Below are 13,280 nucleotides of genomic sequence, written 5' to 3'. Positions count from 1 at the left end.
TTAAAACAGCCATTGTGATTAATATTATATGTTTCTCAGCATACATATGTAATATTGAGAAGACTATTAACAAAAACAAAGTGATTAATTAATAGATAAATGGATCGAAACTCATAAAAAATGACTGGCTAGATGACGTTAGACATATCTAAGTTAGTAAAAATACATAATGACTGAGGTGGGCAATGAGAACTGGAGAACTGGAGACCTCATGAATGGCAGTCTTCACAAATGAGGACATTCTTATAAGCTAAATCTAATCTAAATTTAGCTAAATCTAAAGCTAAATTAGTTTTGGGGTACCCTGCATTTTACCCACTAAATCAGATGACACTTATAAAAAATAAAGTAAGACAAACATAGGCCAAAAGTAATATATAATATCCCTACTGTCACAATCTGCCTTTGGCTGCATTCCTGCATCTCCTCACTAGATGCTGCTGTGCCTTCCCCTGATCTTGCCTGCAAGGGAATATATTTCTGGACTCTGTCATTATATGTATCCAGCCTACACTTCCGCTGTACCACCAAAGGGGCTGCTGTTGCACCTGGACTATTCTCCTTCCTACAGGAGTTTAGCTCATTACCCTTGGAACCCTTGCCCCTGTGGCTGGCCTTTATAAGACTGACTCTCCCAACAAACTGGGCCAGATCATCTGTTGTCTTGACTGCTGCTGGTTCTCCTGTGTATGGATCCTGATCGACTTTCTGGTATTCAACTCTGCTTGTCCCTCTGTTTTGCATTGCATCTTATGACCCAGACCTGGCTTCGTTGTGACTTTGCTCCTGCTTTCACTGGTATCGCGGTAGACCGTCTAGCTTTTGACCCCTGGCTAGTTTGACCCTCCTGTTAACCTGTGTCTGCAGTCTATTGCATCCCTAGCAATTCAGCACCTGCAGTCTATTGCACCTTTAGCAATCCAGCACCTGCAGTCTATTGCACCTCTAGCAAGCCAGCACCTGCAGTCTCTATTGTGCCTCTGGCAATCCAGCTCCAGTGCACGCAGACTGTTATACCACCTAGTACCCTGCTTCAAGCTTCTCAGCTTACCTGGACCTCTGTGTACTCCTGCCTGCAGCCAGTTACATATTCTTTGATCCAGTCTCCTGGCTGTCTGCCTACCTGGACCTCTGTGTACTTCTGCCTGCAGACTGTTGCACCTTCTCTGTTCCAGCCATCCTGCATAACCTGTTACCTAGACTGGCTCTACCTTCCCTAGCCAGTCTCCTTTTGCCCGCAATTCAACTGATCATGAGTCTGCATATATCCTGCCGACTTGTACTTGCTGTCTTACCATTTATTGCAGCATAACCTGTATTATAAATAAAACCTCTTTGCTTCACTTACGCTCTCTTAGTGGTCTTATTAGGACTCTTGACACCTAATACACAAAGAAATACTTAACATGAGACTTCATATGGGTGACCAATACCACCCCACCCAACTTGTATACACTTTATACCCTTCCGACATGTCACCCAAAGATCCTTTTCCACAAACATATTTTCTCAATAAGTGTTATTGTTGTAAATCTATTTTTAATTTTAGAAATGTGTATTCATCATATTGACTCAAAATTGAACATTTTCAGATTGTTAAATTTTATACATTGCAGTCTATTGTTATACTGATGTTTGTATCAAAATTATAATAAAGACTTACAAATAAACATACAATACCTTCCAATAACATAAAAATGTGCTATTTTCTACAGTGATTTATATGTTTTTTAAGTATTCAGGACATCAGTGAAAGTGCTGTTCAAGACCACTGTTAGTTGATGTTTATTTATAAAGATAAAAATATTCTGGCTCAACACGTGCTTGCTATCGCTGTCTGACACTAGCTCAAAGTGATTCGGGAGCAAACTCAAATTGTTAGGTGAGTGAATGATACTATCACCACACACCTTCCCAAGTGCATGAGTATGAAAGTGAGGGCCAAAGTAACAGTACTTCCTCTGGATTCAGTGTATTTGGAGTGTTCAAGTGTCAGACAATGGTGGGGGCAGCGCAGGAGAGGTAAGTTGGATTGGTGGTTTCGGGGGAAAAAAAACAACAACATTTTAAGTAAAACAACGTTTTTTTATTTTTATTTTTTAATTAAATAAAACAAAATTAAACTTAATTTCTTAGCTCTTCACAGGCTCATAAAGTCAAAAACAAATGCGATAAGAACAAGAACATAAAACATTCCAAAATGGTGTATAACTGTATTGTTGTTGATGCCTTGTTCACTTCATTATTCAAGTGATACATGTTGTGCTATGGAACATAATCACTCGTTCCACATTAAAGTTCTTAATTGTACAACAGCTGTTCATGTTCCACTACAAATCACGCTGAAGTGTACTGCATGGCAAAATGTTCACATTGCCAGGTCAAACTGTTGACATCTGTTGATTTTTTAAAAAAATCTCTTATTAGTTGCCATTGTGTTGACTAACTATTCATTTGCTTTGCATTTACACTCTAAGTCAATCTTTTATAAATGTTATGCTTTTGCATATATGCATATATTTTGTGCACACAGTAAATTTTGCTGGTTTCAGGAAACACCAGCAGCAACTCAGCTACTATACCAGAGACTGCCTATTTTTATACTCTGTAAACAACAGTAGATGAATGGATTGTATATATAGATAGGCTTCCATAAATTGGCATTGTGACATGTAAACTGGCAAAGATTTTTCAGAACTGCAAGGAAGTACAAATGCAAAAACAGAACAAGATGTAGATTGGAAAGTCATGATCTTAAGCTCTGAACGGCATCATGCATGGCAGTAATATGCAAATTAAATGTCCATCCTTTTAAACTATAAATACTAATTGCGCATATAGGGGATGAAGCAGAGTTGGACGCAAAATGGGAGTAACTTACTCTTAGAAACAGAGTCTCGAAAATTAGCATATTTCTGACCATATGCAGAGCCATATGCATATCAAGCAATACAAAGACAACTGTATCAAGTAAAGAGAGCCTCATATGATGTACGTACATGCTCCATAATAGTTTAACACATTTATAATATGAGAGCAAAATAGAACAACAAGATAGGTTAAAAGGGTGTGGAGAAGGGAAAAAGGGGGTCGGGGAGTAGGAAAAGGAATGGGGAACATTTCAGGGATCTTTGGACCGTGCTAAGCAACATGATTTCTTATGTATTATCTTTTCTTTGGATTTGCCAGTTTCAAAAATTCAAATAAATATCTCATTAAAACTGGCCTCATTATCAGTCAGGTGTGTGAAAATGAATAGAACAAGATTCAAAATATTCATCTATGGAGATTTTTAATTCGTCAGAAATAGTTTAAGGATCACTTTCTTATACTAATAGAGAACAATATTGGTTTACACATGGAAATACAATGTTTTATATAAGGGTTTCTCATTTGTTCCTACAAACACATAACAAATTCAAATGGTAAACAGACCTATGTAGATTGAATCGCCAGTTAAAACTCAAAGAGTATTTTGGAAATACACAAAATGCAAGTTGCACAATCAATGTATAAGCAACAACAGATGCTAGGAAGGGAGGGGTAATCTAGAACCCTGTCGTAAACATCTACTTGTAAATGTGTGCAACTAAGACGTCTGCATTTTATGTACAAATAGAATAGCCTCACTAACCTCCCCCATTTCCATCTCACTCTATACTAAATGTGGCTGCTAGAGTTATCTACCTGTCACTCTGCTTTTTATCTGCCACCCCTCTCTGTCTAGCCTTACACTGGCTCTTTTTCACCTACAGAATCCTCTTCAAACTCCTCACCCTCACCTACAAGGCTTTTGCTCACTCCACTGCTCCATACATTTACAACCTCCTCTCCATATACACTCCCTATTGTCCTCTGCGATCTGCCCATGACTGTCGCCTCTCCTCCCCTCTCATCAACACATCCTACCTGCCGAATCCAAGATTTCTCCAGGGCTGCCCCCCTCCACTGGAACCATCTCCATATTTCTATCTGACTTTCCCCTAGTCTGTGCACCTTCAAGCTGGCACTGAAAGCTCACCAATTCTTAAAACCCTACCAGCCATCCGCATAACCACCTCTCTATGCTTGGTTATCTCACCCTCTCGCATCCTCCATCCATCTTACTCGCTCCTCCCTCCCTAGAGTCCAAGTCCACTTGACATATTTAGGACAACTATCTATATATTGATCAGGTTTACTCCAGCTCCAGAATAGAAATCCTTTTCGAAATGTTTTCAGTGGTATGATATGGATAAGTTGTGCATAAGTATAAGTCCTTGATCAATACAAATAATATATGAATCCAAAGTATTTGAGGTTTCAACACCACCAGCAAGTTCATCTTTTATTTGTTCCGATAACTTATACGCAAATAATGTCTGTGTGGTGGCATTCCATCAGTGAAATCATCCAGATTTTCTCATTTAGACCAAACTTGTTCAAATAAGGTGGGTGCCCAAGTCAGCCTCATTTGTAAAAAATATTATCCAACATTCCGATTCTATTTCACAGTGGACTTGGAAAGACTGAAGTTAGAAATGTAACCTACAATTGTTTAAAAATCGATTAATAGTGTTAGTGTTTGCTAAGCCATGGAGAGAGAGATATATGGATTTCCTGAAGATATAAAGCACTGAAAACTAATACTTTGTACTGTACAATAGTCAAAAGGTGCAAATTCAGTACCATGAGGATCAACATCAATAGTGATTGACTTTCAGGATTTGAACTCAAGATTTCTGCCTCTGGAGTCTTCTGCTCTGCTGAGCTACACTGGCTGTTGGACTGATCCTTGTCTGTGTCTAAGCTCAGTTTCACTACTTCCCTGATTTTGTAGCATGTTCTTGCTCCACCAGTTTTCCTATATAAACAAGGACATGGCACTTTCTTCCTGTCAGATTTATTGTGCTCCTGCTAGTAATCTAGGTGCTGTTGCTTTCGGACATCCTCAACTCATGTAGCAACATCTGCTTGTTCTGGACTTTGCCTCTGTCTGAACTCTTTTGCATTTATGTGCTCTACTCTGTAGTGGACCCAGCTGCCTCTGACTATTCTTGGTTCTAGCAATCCTTTATCAGTCTGCCTTCCTTCCCAGCCACTGGACTCCAATCCTTACATTGGCTTCATGTATGGCTTATATTCCTTAAATTATGAATCTCCTTGATGATAGGTTTTGGTGATGGAGAACTAACATCCATGACACAGTGTCAGTATTGTGTTATTGGTTTTACTTTGCCTATGGTAAATCACACATTCATTCACAGTATGTTTTATATTGGGATGGCATGGGGAAACTTGTGGTTCTCAGTTGCAGTTGGTTGAGCAAACAATTTTCTGACACTTATCATACGCCTACTGAATGGCAGTTGCATCCAGTTACGTGACTCTTTCCTATTCATCATCACCATTTGATCCAACTTCACAAATAGGTTACTTTGTACCCCCTCCTGCCTTCCTCTTTTATGTTACAAATTAAGTTAGCATGCATTAACTGAAAATGTTCTGTTTTTTTTATTGTTAAAGAACATGGTATTGATGCAAATATTGTTAGTGCTGCTCTTTTTAGTGGTTTTTTTTTCTTATTATTTATAATGTATTTTGTTTCTTACATTCTTTTGTTTTCTTTGCTATACATGAATACCATGATTTTTTACAACAATGACAATCAATATTTCCATACTGTGATACAGACTGATGCTGTCATGTTATTATTTCCAACAACTTTGTTTGTATATACTATTCTTTCATTATTTATTATAATTCTCTCTTGCCTCATCAAATCACAGTGGGTATTAGAATATCGCCAGTCCTGTTCAATAGAGCCCTACGAAGCTCTATAGATCAGGACTGGATGGATTGAGCCCTCCAGCACTAAAAGCAGTGATGAAATCCAACTCAGGTAATAGACCCACGTGTATGTGCTACACAATGGGAGGGAGTGGAGGACAGGTTATATTAAGTATGGGGCTATCCAAGAGTGGACAAACTATTTGAAAAGTTACCCACACAATATTATTGTTTTTAATTCACATAATCAATTGTCATGATTTGTAATTAACTTTTTTGCTGCTCGTGAAAAAATAAGCATAAAGTTGTTCACCACCTACCTGTGAGATGGAGATTTTGGCATGCATTATGTGTGTTTAAAAAGGTGAGTGTCACGAATCACAGTCCCCCCATCCCTATAAACTCTAACTGATCTTGGAACACAATCACAACAACTCTGATGCAGCTCTAATCAAAATATATAACCCTCAGTGTCATAGTGAAGTGATACATTGTAATGTTATTGTTCAACCATAAAACAAAAGTGTTATCAATTGCAGAGCATTACAAAGTAAGCAGACTTCTTTAATTTCCCAAATCATAAATAAAATGTCCATTAATCAGAACTCAAATTCAAACCAGACCTTGAGTAGATTTAGGAAAAATTGAGGAGTTTTCCATAGCAACCAATCAGATGCTAGCTATCCTTTTCTAGAATATTAGAGACAAAGGGTAGCTAGAATCTGATTGGTTGCTATGGGCAACACCTAATTGTTTCCTTTTTTAGACAATTTACTAAATACAACCCCTAATCTATGTCTGAATAAATCTAATGCAAAAAAAGAAGGAATCTAATAATATAATAGTAATAATAAAAATATTTGACACTTTTGTGATGAAAAACAGGCAAAAAGCATGAGTCAAAATGTAAAACAATGCCTTTGTTCTTGCATGGCACATAAGCAATTAGCACACTAATGCTACATAGAATGCTTACATTTACACTGTCACAAGGTAAGCTAACAATCGGATCCATAAAATATTGACAGAGTATTCCCAATTATTCCTGACATCTGTTAAGGTTATTGTGTGCCTAATTATGTTTATACAGCCCAGGACACTGTGATGGTACATACATACACAGACTGTAACAACATTCTGGATTGTTTTGACAGATCTATCAGCGGATGAATTGTGATGCTTTGTCTGTCAGATCCCAATTCTATACATGTATGCCAATAACTGGCTAATCAAGATGTCTCTGTTGATTTTTTCTAAAGTATCATATGCAGTGTCTACAGTATTTGTTATTTACTGGTATATGGTATGAGTACAATAGCATTTTTATTCAAGTTATTTGGTTGGTACTGTTTCTCTATATTGCTGGTTTATCTCAGAGATTAAAAATGAGTTACCCCTCTGTTCAGTATTACTGCAAAGTGGAAATCATACAAAAGGAAATTAAAGGAATATAAGGTGTCAGTAAGAGTTGGAGGAAGGGACAAATCTTTAAATACAGCAGCTTAAAAACTGAAAACCTTACTGGTCATTAACAACAGAGTACAGGTCAGAGTCTAGGGGTTATATTTACTAAACTGCGGGTTTGAAAAAGTGGAGATGTTGCCTATAGCAACCAATCAGATTCTAGTTGTCATTTTATAGAATGCACTAACTAAATGAAAGCTAGAATCTGATTGGTTGCTATAGGCAACATCTCCACTTTCCCAAACCCGCAGCTTAGTAAATCTAGCCCTAAGACTCAGGCCTGTTATATATACTCTGTTACATATGCTGTGAGTCCAAAAATGTAAATAAGGGTTGATAAATCTACCTCTAAGAGAGAAAGGAACTAGATAAGATTAAAATCCAGAGAGTAAGTAGCCATAGTCATCAGAGAGGTAAGTAAAATGTATCAGAATAACACATTACAACTGAGCACAACCTACTACATACAATAGGCCCCAATGTTGTTGAGAAACACCGTTACATAGAGTCCTGTCCTCATGCAAATCAAGATGTAAGTTGAGACAAAAAGAGCCACCTGCACCTCATGCAGAAGGGCTGGCGAGTGCATAGTTTATTTTCATCAGGGTAATATAGCACATGTTAATAAGAATACAATATAGCTATTTAATCAAACAACTATATATGATTCAGGCAATGTTTATTTTAGAGGACAACATTAAACATGCAACAGAGTTTTCTGTTAATACAGTTAGTTTATTGCTAATAACTAAATGTTTTAATCATCAAATCTAAAGTTCATCTTTCATTTCTTACATAATGAACCTTTACATATATCGATTTCGAATGTATTCTCTGTATGTTAGCACGTCGTCTTTCCCCAGTGGCTGCATAATACCTCTGCCTGCTTGGATGTGAGCGTGAAATATATCCAATGACTTCCTGTCTACCTTGGGAGGCATCACTTCATATATGTTGTCTTGTGAGAACGAAGAGATACAGCTTCTGCATGAAACATACATAAAATACATTAGTGACAATAAATTGTACAACAGCAATATTAACAACACATTACCAGCATACTGCTTCCTAGCACCAATGTCACAATGTTCAGAAGAATAGGAAATTATGTCATCTATTAGAGGAAAATTGTAACATACGACTAATACTAGACAATTCTAAAACATATAACCTACCGTATATATTCGAGTATAAGCCGAGTTTTTCAGCACATTTTTTGTGCTGAAAAAGCCCCCCCCCATGGCTTATACTCGACTGATGCTCCAGGACTAAGAGCACCGGTTACCGCTCATGCGCGGGTTGCAGCACCAGCACATCCGGCAACAGAGCCAGACACGGAGCGCACATCGCTTACACAGGGGAATACCACCACATCATCAGGATTTACGGCAGCCACACAGTGGTCTCAAGCACATCCATAGCTGCCCTAAACATCGCGTTGACCGATGACACGCTCCACCACGTCACCGCCAACAGAGGACAAAGGTGCGCATAAGGACACTGAAACTAGATCTGGGAGCTGCAGCATCCTCGATTATGGCAGTTAAAGCTCATTAACTACCATACCAAGGTAATTGCACAATATCGCTGTACACATACAGAGGACAACAAGAGGAACATCCATAATCATATTTCCTTCTGACATCCACCAGTGACTGCTTTGTGTATTAAGACATTACAGCTAACTGTCTGCCTACACACAGACTATTGATGATCTGCCCATCGGCATTGACACTATACTGCTCTATCCGCCTATCATTATTGTTATTACTGTGATTGTTTTTGTCGCATGTACTTTGAAATTTACCAGTAGCTGCTGCATTTCCCACCCTAGCCTTATACACTAGTCAATAAGTTTTCCCAGTTTTTTGTGGTAAAATTAGGTGCCTCGGCTTATATTCGGGTCGACTTATACTCGAGTATATACGGTATATTATAGTTATACTTTGTGCTACTTGCTGATGATAATCAGAGCTTTGTGGTGTGCCACATCCACGTTTCTAGGAATTATTCCATATTATTTTATTTTACCTCACTATTTTAAACTTTGCTTGCACAGAACCATGCATTGGGGACCTGTGAGGAAGATGTGCCTCAGGTTATGGTCAGGTCATGGAGAAAAAGGCAGATACATAAAAATAAAAAAACAATGTCGTTTTTTCAGTTTAGGCTCATGTGATACCAGGCTCTATTATGTACACCTGGAACAAGAATGAGCAAGGGGGTGACGAATGCCATCTGAAAGTCCAAGCATTCTCACCTCCTACACATGGTCTGCCTGAAATAAACTAATTATTTCTTACACATGATCCTAGTAATATGTAAAGTTGGCGACTAAGACATTTTTAGAACAGAGTCTCTGACAGAAACAAAAGGGTTTGAAGGAAAAAAAAAAAAGGGAATAGAGGAAGGAACATTTCTTTTAAATATCATTCTGTAGTGCAATTCCCAGACCCATATAAATAAAAAAGGAAAATAGATAAAAAAAAAAAGAATCCCTACAAAACTGTTAAGCATCTACAGATAATAAGCATCACTGACACTTGCCATGTATAGAGAGCTGTCTGCCAACACACATTTTTAACTAACACAGTATATTTTAACTTGTATGCTGGAAACCATCAGCTGTCAGCATTACTGGTAAGCTACAATATGTCAGCTGAATGTTAGCAATGTAAAATACTCATAATAGTTTAGTGAGCACATGTATGTTATATTCACTCCATCATTGCACAAGTTATACAGATTAAAGGTTAATTCTAGCCAAAACTGAAAACTCAGTTGTGAAGTTCAATAAGTAAAACTTAAATGCAAAATATTACTTATCAGCTTTATGGTGATCCACTAGATGTGGTGCGTTCCTTGATGTCTGTGGCAATAAAGGGAAGCTGTCCTGCCAGTAAGTTCCTGTAGGAAAAACGCTGCCTCAGCACGAGAGATCCAGAAGTGAGGACAGCCTCCCTTGACAGCTGCAGACTTTGGGGGAACAGATTGCCGCAACATAGGTAAAATTTTATTTTTACTTACGTAATTCCATCCAAAACTGATTTTTTTTTTAAAGCAGAATTAGCTTTTAAATGTCAACAGTAACTAGAAAAAGTTGCATAACGGAAAGGTATGCTGTAATATTCCTGCAAGAATGTCATCTTACAGGACAATTAGCATAAATACTGATGACGGATTTTGCAAATTATCCAAGGCAAATAAAAGAAAAATGACACTACAATCAATGGATTATTGAATTCTACACATATAATATACACCAGCAATATTTAACAGCCATAAAACATATTCTTGCACTTAAAAGTCTAAAGAGCACAGAAATATAGCACATGCTTAAAAACCACATAAATTTTGCATTGACACCATTGTATTTTAGTATACTTTAGCATATTAGCGAAAATATAAAATGATATTTCTTGGTAATGTGAAAGACCTATGTTTTTCTTATAGACATATGCCTAACCAGTATAAATATAGTCAACGCCATGCATTCATTCATGACAACTTTGACCTCACAGTCTAAGTCCATTTGGTGCAACATAATGACACTCTTTAATATTCATATTTAGTAATAATGGCACTGCTCTTTCAAAAATGTAATTTGTGTTGTAATAGCAGGAAGCTTTCCTACTACTTTTATTTTCAGCTAGCCTAATAAGAGGAACTAAGTGACTAAAAGTATAATTTCATACATCGGTGAAAGGAAATTACATAATCCTTTGCAAACTTTGCCGACACAAAACAAAATATAATTTTGTGTTTCCTGCTTTATATACATGTTGAACCAGATATGCACTTTTAAAAGCAAGTTTAACACATGCAGTAGCTAATATACAAAGTACAAACACTGGGGAGAGAAAGTTAGTGAAATGCTTATATATATCTGTATCTTGATTTAAATTTGACCTTAAAAATATCTGATCATAAAGGGGTTAGTCACTTTGTAAGATTTCATCTTTATGTCCTCCCTAAAGCTTTAATTCTGCACTATTGTGACTGGAAGAAGGGCAGGCTTTTTAGGTTGCCACCTTACAGGGCCCCATACTTAATGGTTCTGGTGACCCTCTTAACCCTAGGGTGCATCTATTAGTAAGATAATATTGCGGCCCACTGTAATTTAAAAATACTGAAACAACTTCCCCTTTAACTGCTGTTTGACTCTAATTATAGTAGATTGTAATTCCATTTTGGGATCAGTCAGGGAATAACTGAACAGAAGCCAGAACATAGGTGTCTATGACTTATCAGGCCTCATAAGGAAGTTATAGAGATATTGTATTTCACTAAGGAATCAATATAAAGTAATCATGTAGCATATGTATATGTGCGAAAACTTATATTGTTTTAGTGGAATAAATGCCTTACCTCTGCTATGTTCCAGAAGAGAGTTATAATACATTTGTAGAAGCCATTGTGTTGTTTTTTGACAAAAAGTCAATACACCTGTTATTAAACAGATTAGCATATAGCACACCTCCTGCCACGATGTTACAGAGGAGGTGGGTTTGTACAAGAAAGAACAAAGTTTCAACAAGTGATGAATCAATTTTAAAAATTGTTAATTTTGGGGATCAGTTTTCTACTGAAGGACTGTCAATACTTTCAAGCTTTTCCCAGACCGCAGAGTACAGAAAAGCATACTTTAATACTATTTTTCCATTTCAGTATTTTAGTTTTAAAAAGGTTCTACCTTATTCCAGGTCAAACAATTACACACAATATAGCATACAAACAGGTGACATAAGTTCAATAGAGTGTAACTTTACGCTTCATAAGAGTGTCAGCTCTATAACTAAATCATAGTGGTGGCAGGACTTTGTGTTTATGGCAGAATCTTACTACTTTTACACAGACCAGGTGGTTTTGTTTTGATAGAACCTTTCACACACCAGTCACACATGCAGGTCTTGTCATGACAATTCAATAAATAAATTCAAAACAGAGTTGTATTTTAGGGAAAAAATAAACATTATTTAAATTAACAAGAGTGTTCATAAAGTGATAATAGATTAGATTTTAAAGTTATATTTTCATACACATTTTCCCAAGATGCACATTTCCAGGTGGATCTGTAAACCAGCAAAAGTAGTCACAGCTTCAAATTTGCACAAATAAAACAATGTAAGGATCTGCATTTTGTTTCATCTTGCTTACTAAATAAACTCATCTGATATGCTTTATCCAGATGTTATTGCATGGCAGTCTTACAAGCATTTTGGATTTAAATGCTTAACATGCAGATAAATTAGTTTGCCTATATATGAGAGTATACGTAAACATTTTATTACACCATAAAGAGCATTTGTTTACCAACTTAAAGGGGCATATTAAATTCTCAGCGGAAACGCAGAAAATCCCGCGGTCCTCGCACTATTACCGTTATTACGGTAATAGTGCGCGGGAAAACCGTTAATATGGTAATTTATTCGCTGGATTTCAGCTCGCAGCTCCCTGAGCCGCGAGCTGAAATCCAGCTAACTATTACCATATTATCGGTAATAGTTTTTACGCGGCGCAGGAACGGAAGAATTGAATATGCCCCAAAATGTATTATTATTACTTCAAAAACATGGTCACTTGAGGTTTGAGTACAGTTACAGTTCATAATTTATCTTTAAAGGAAATACATTGAAATATGCTAAAAAGTAGTTACAATAGTATGTAAGTTGGTCTTTGTTAGGCAGTAAACACTGTCTATATAATTATCTAACAGTTTGTACTGGCTTGAAGATGTATGTGAAAGCTCTGAGATTTTACATACTGGATGCCCAATGGTGTCCTGCAGTGGGGTAAGCGGAAAAGTTTTGGCACCTTCATTTTCAAAAAGGTGTGTTATCTAGGAAATTACTAACAACATTGATCAAAAACACAAATCAAGGCAATGCAGAAGATATATAAAAAATACCTGGATGAAATTTGTTCTGCAATAAGTTATCTCCATTGTTTGAATTAAATTGAAGCACTTTAGTCAAAATGCGTTGTGTTATATTTGTATCCACATACATTCTACTTATTATATGTTCTTTATCATCATCATCAGCAGC

At 36.9% G+C, this 13,280-nt stretch overlaps 1 protein-coding gene across 1 annotated transcript in view; it reads right to left on the bottom strand.

Annotated features, from left to right (window-relative positions):
- Positions 1–2,515: 2,515 nt before the first annotated feature.
- Positions 2,516–13,280, bottom strand: part of FIG4 (FIG4 phosphoinositide 5-phosphatase) — a 247,427-nt gene continuing 236,662 nt past the window's right edge. Inside the window, exon 24 of the mRNA XM_075202903.1 lies at positions 2,516–8,217. Within this exon, the coding sequence (XP_075059004.1) occupies positions 8,040–8,217 (178 nt within the window). The 3' untranslated portion in view covers positions 2,516–8,039. The remainder of the gene's footprint in view (positions 8,218–13,280) is intronic.

Source organism: Mixophyes fleayi, chromosome 3 (genome assembly GCF_038048845.1).
Source record: "Mixophyes fleayi isolate aMixFle1 chromosome 3, aMixFle1.hap1, whole genome shotgun sequence".
Classification (NCBI taxonomy): domain Eukaryota; kingdom Metazoa; phylum Chordata; class Amphibia; order Anura; family Limnodynastidae; genus Mixophyes; species Mixophyes fleayi.
The sequence above is the reverse complement of the archived record's forward strand: the minus strand, read 5'-3'. Positions and strand labels throughout refer to the sequence as shown.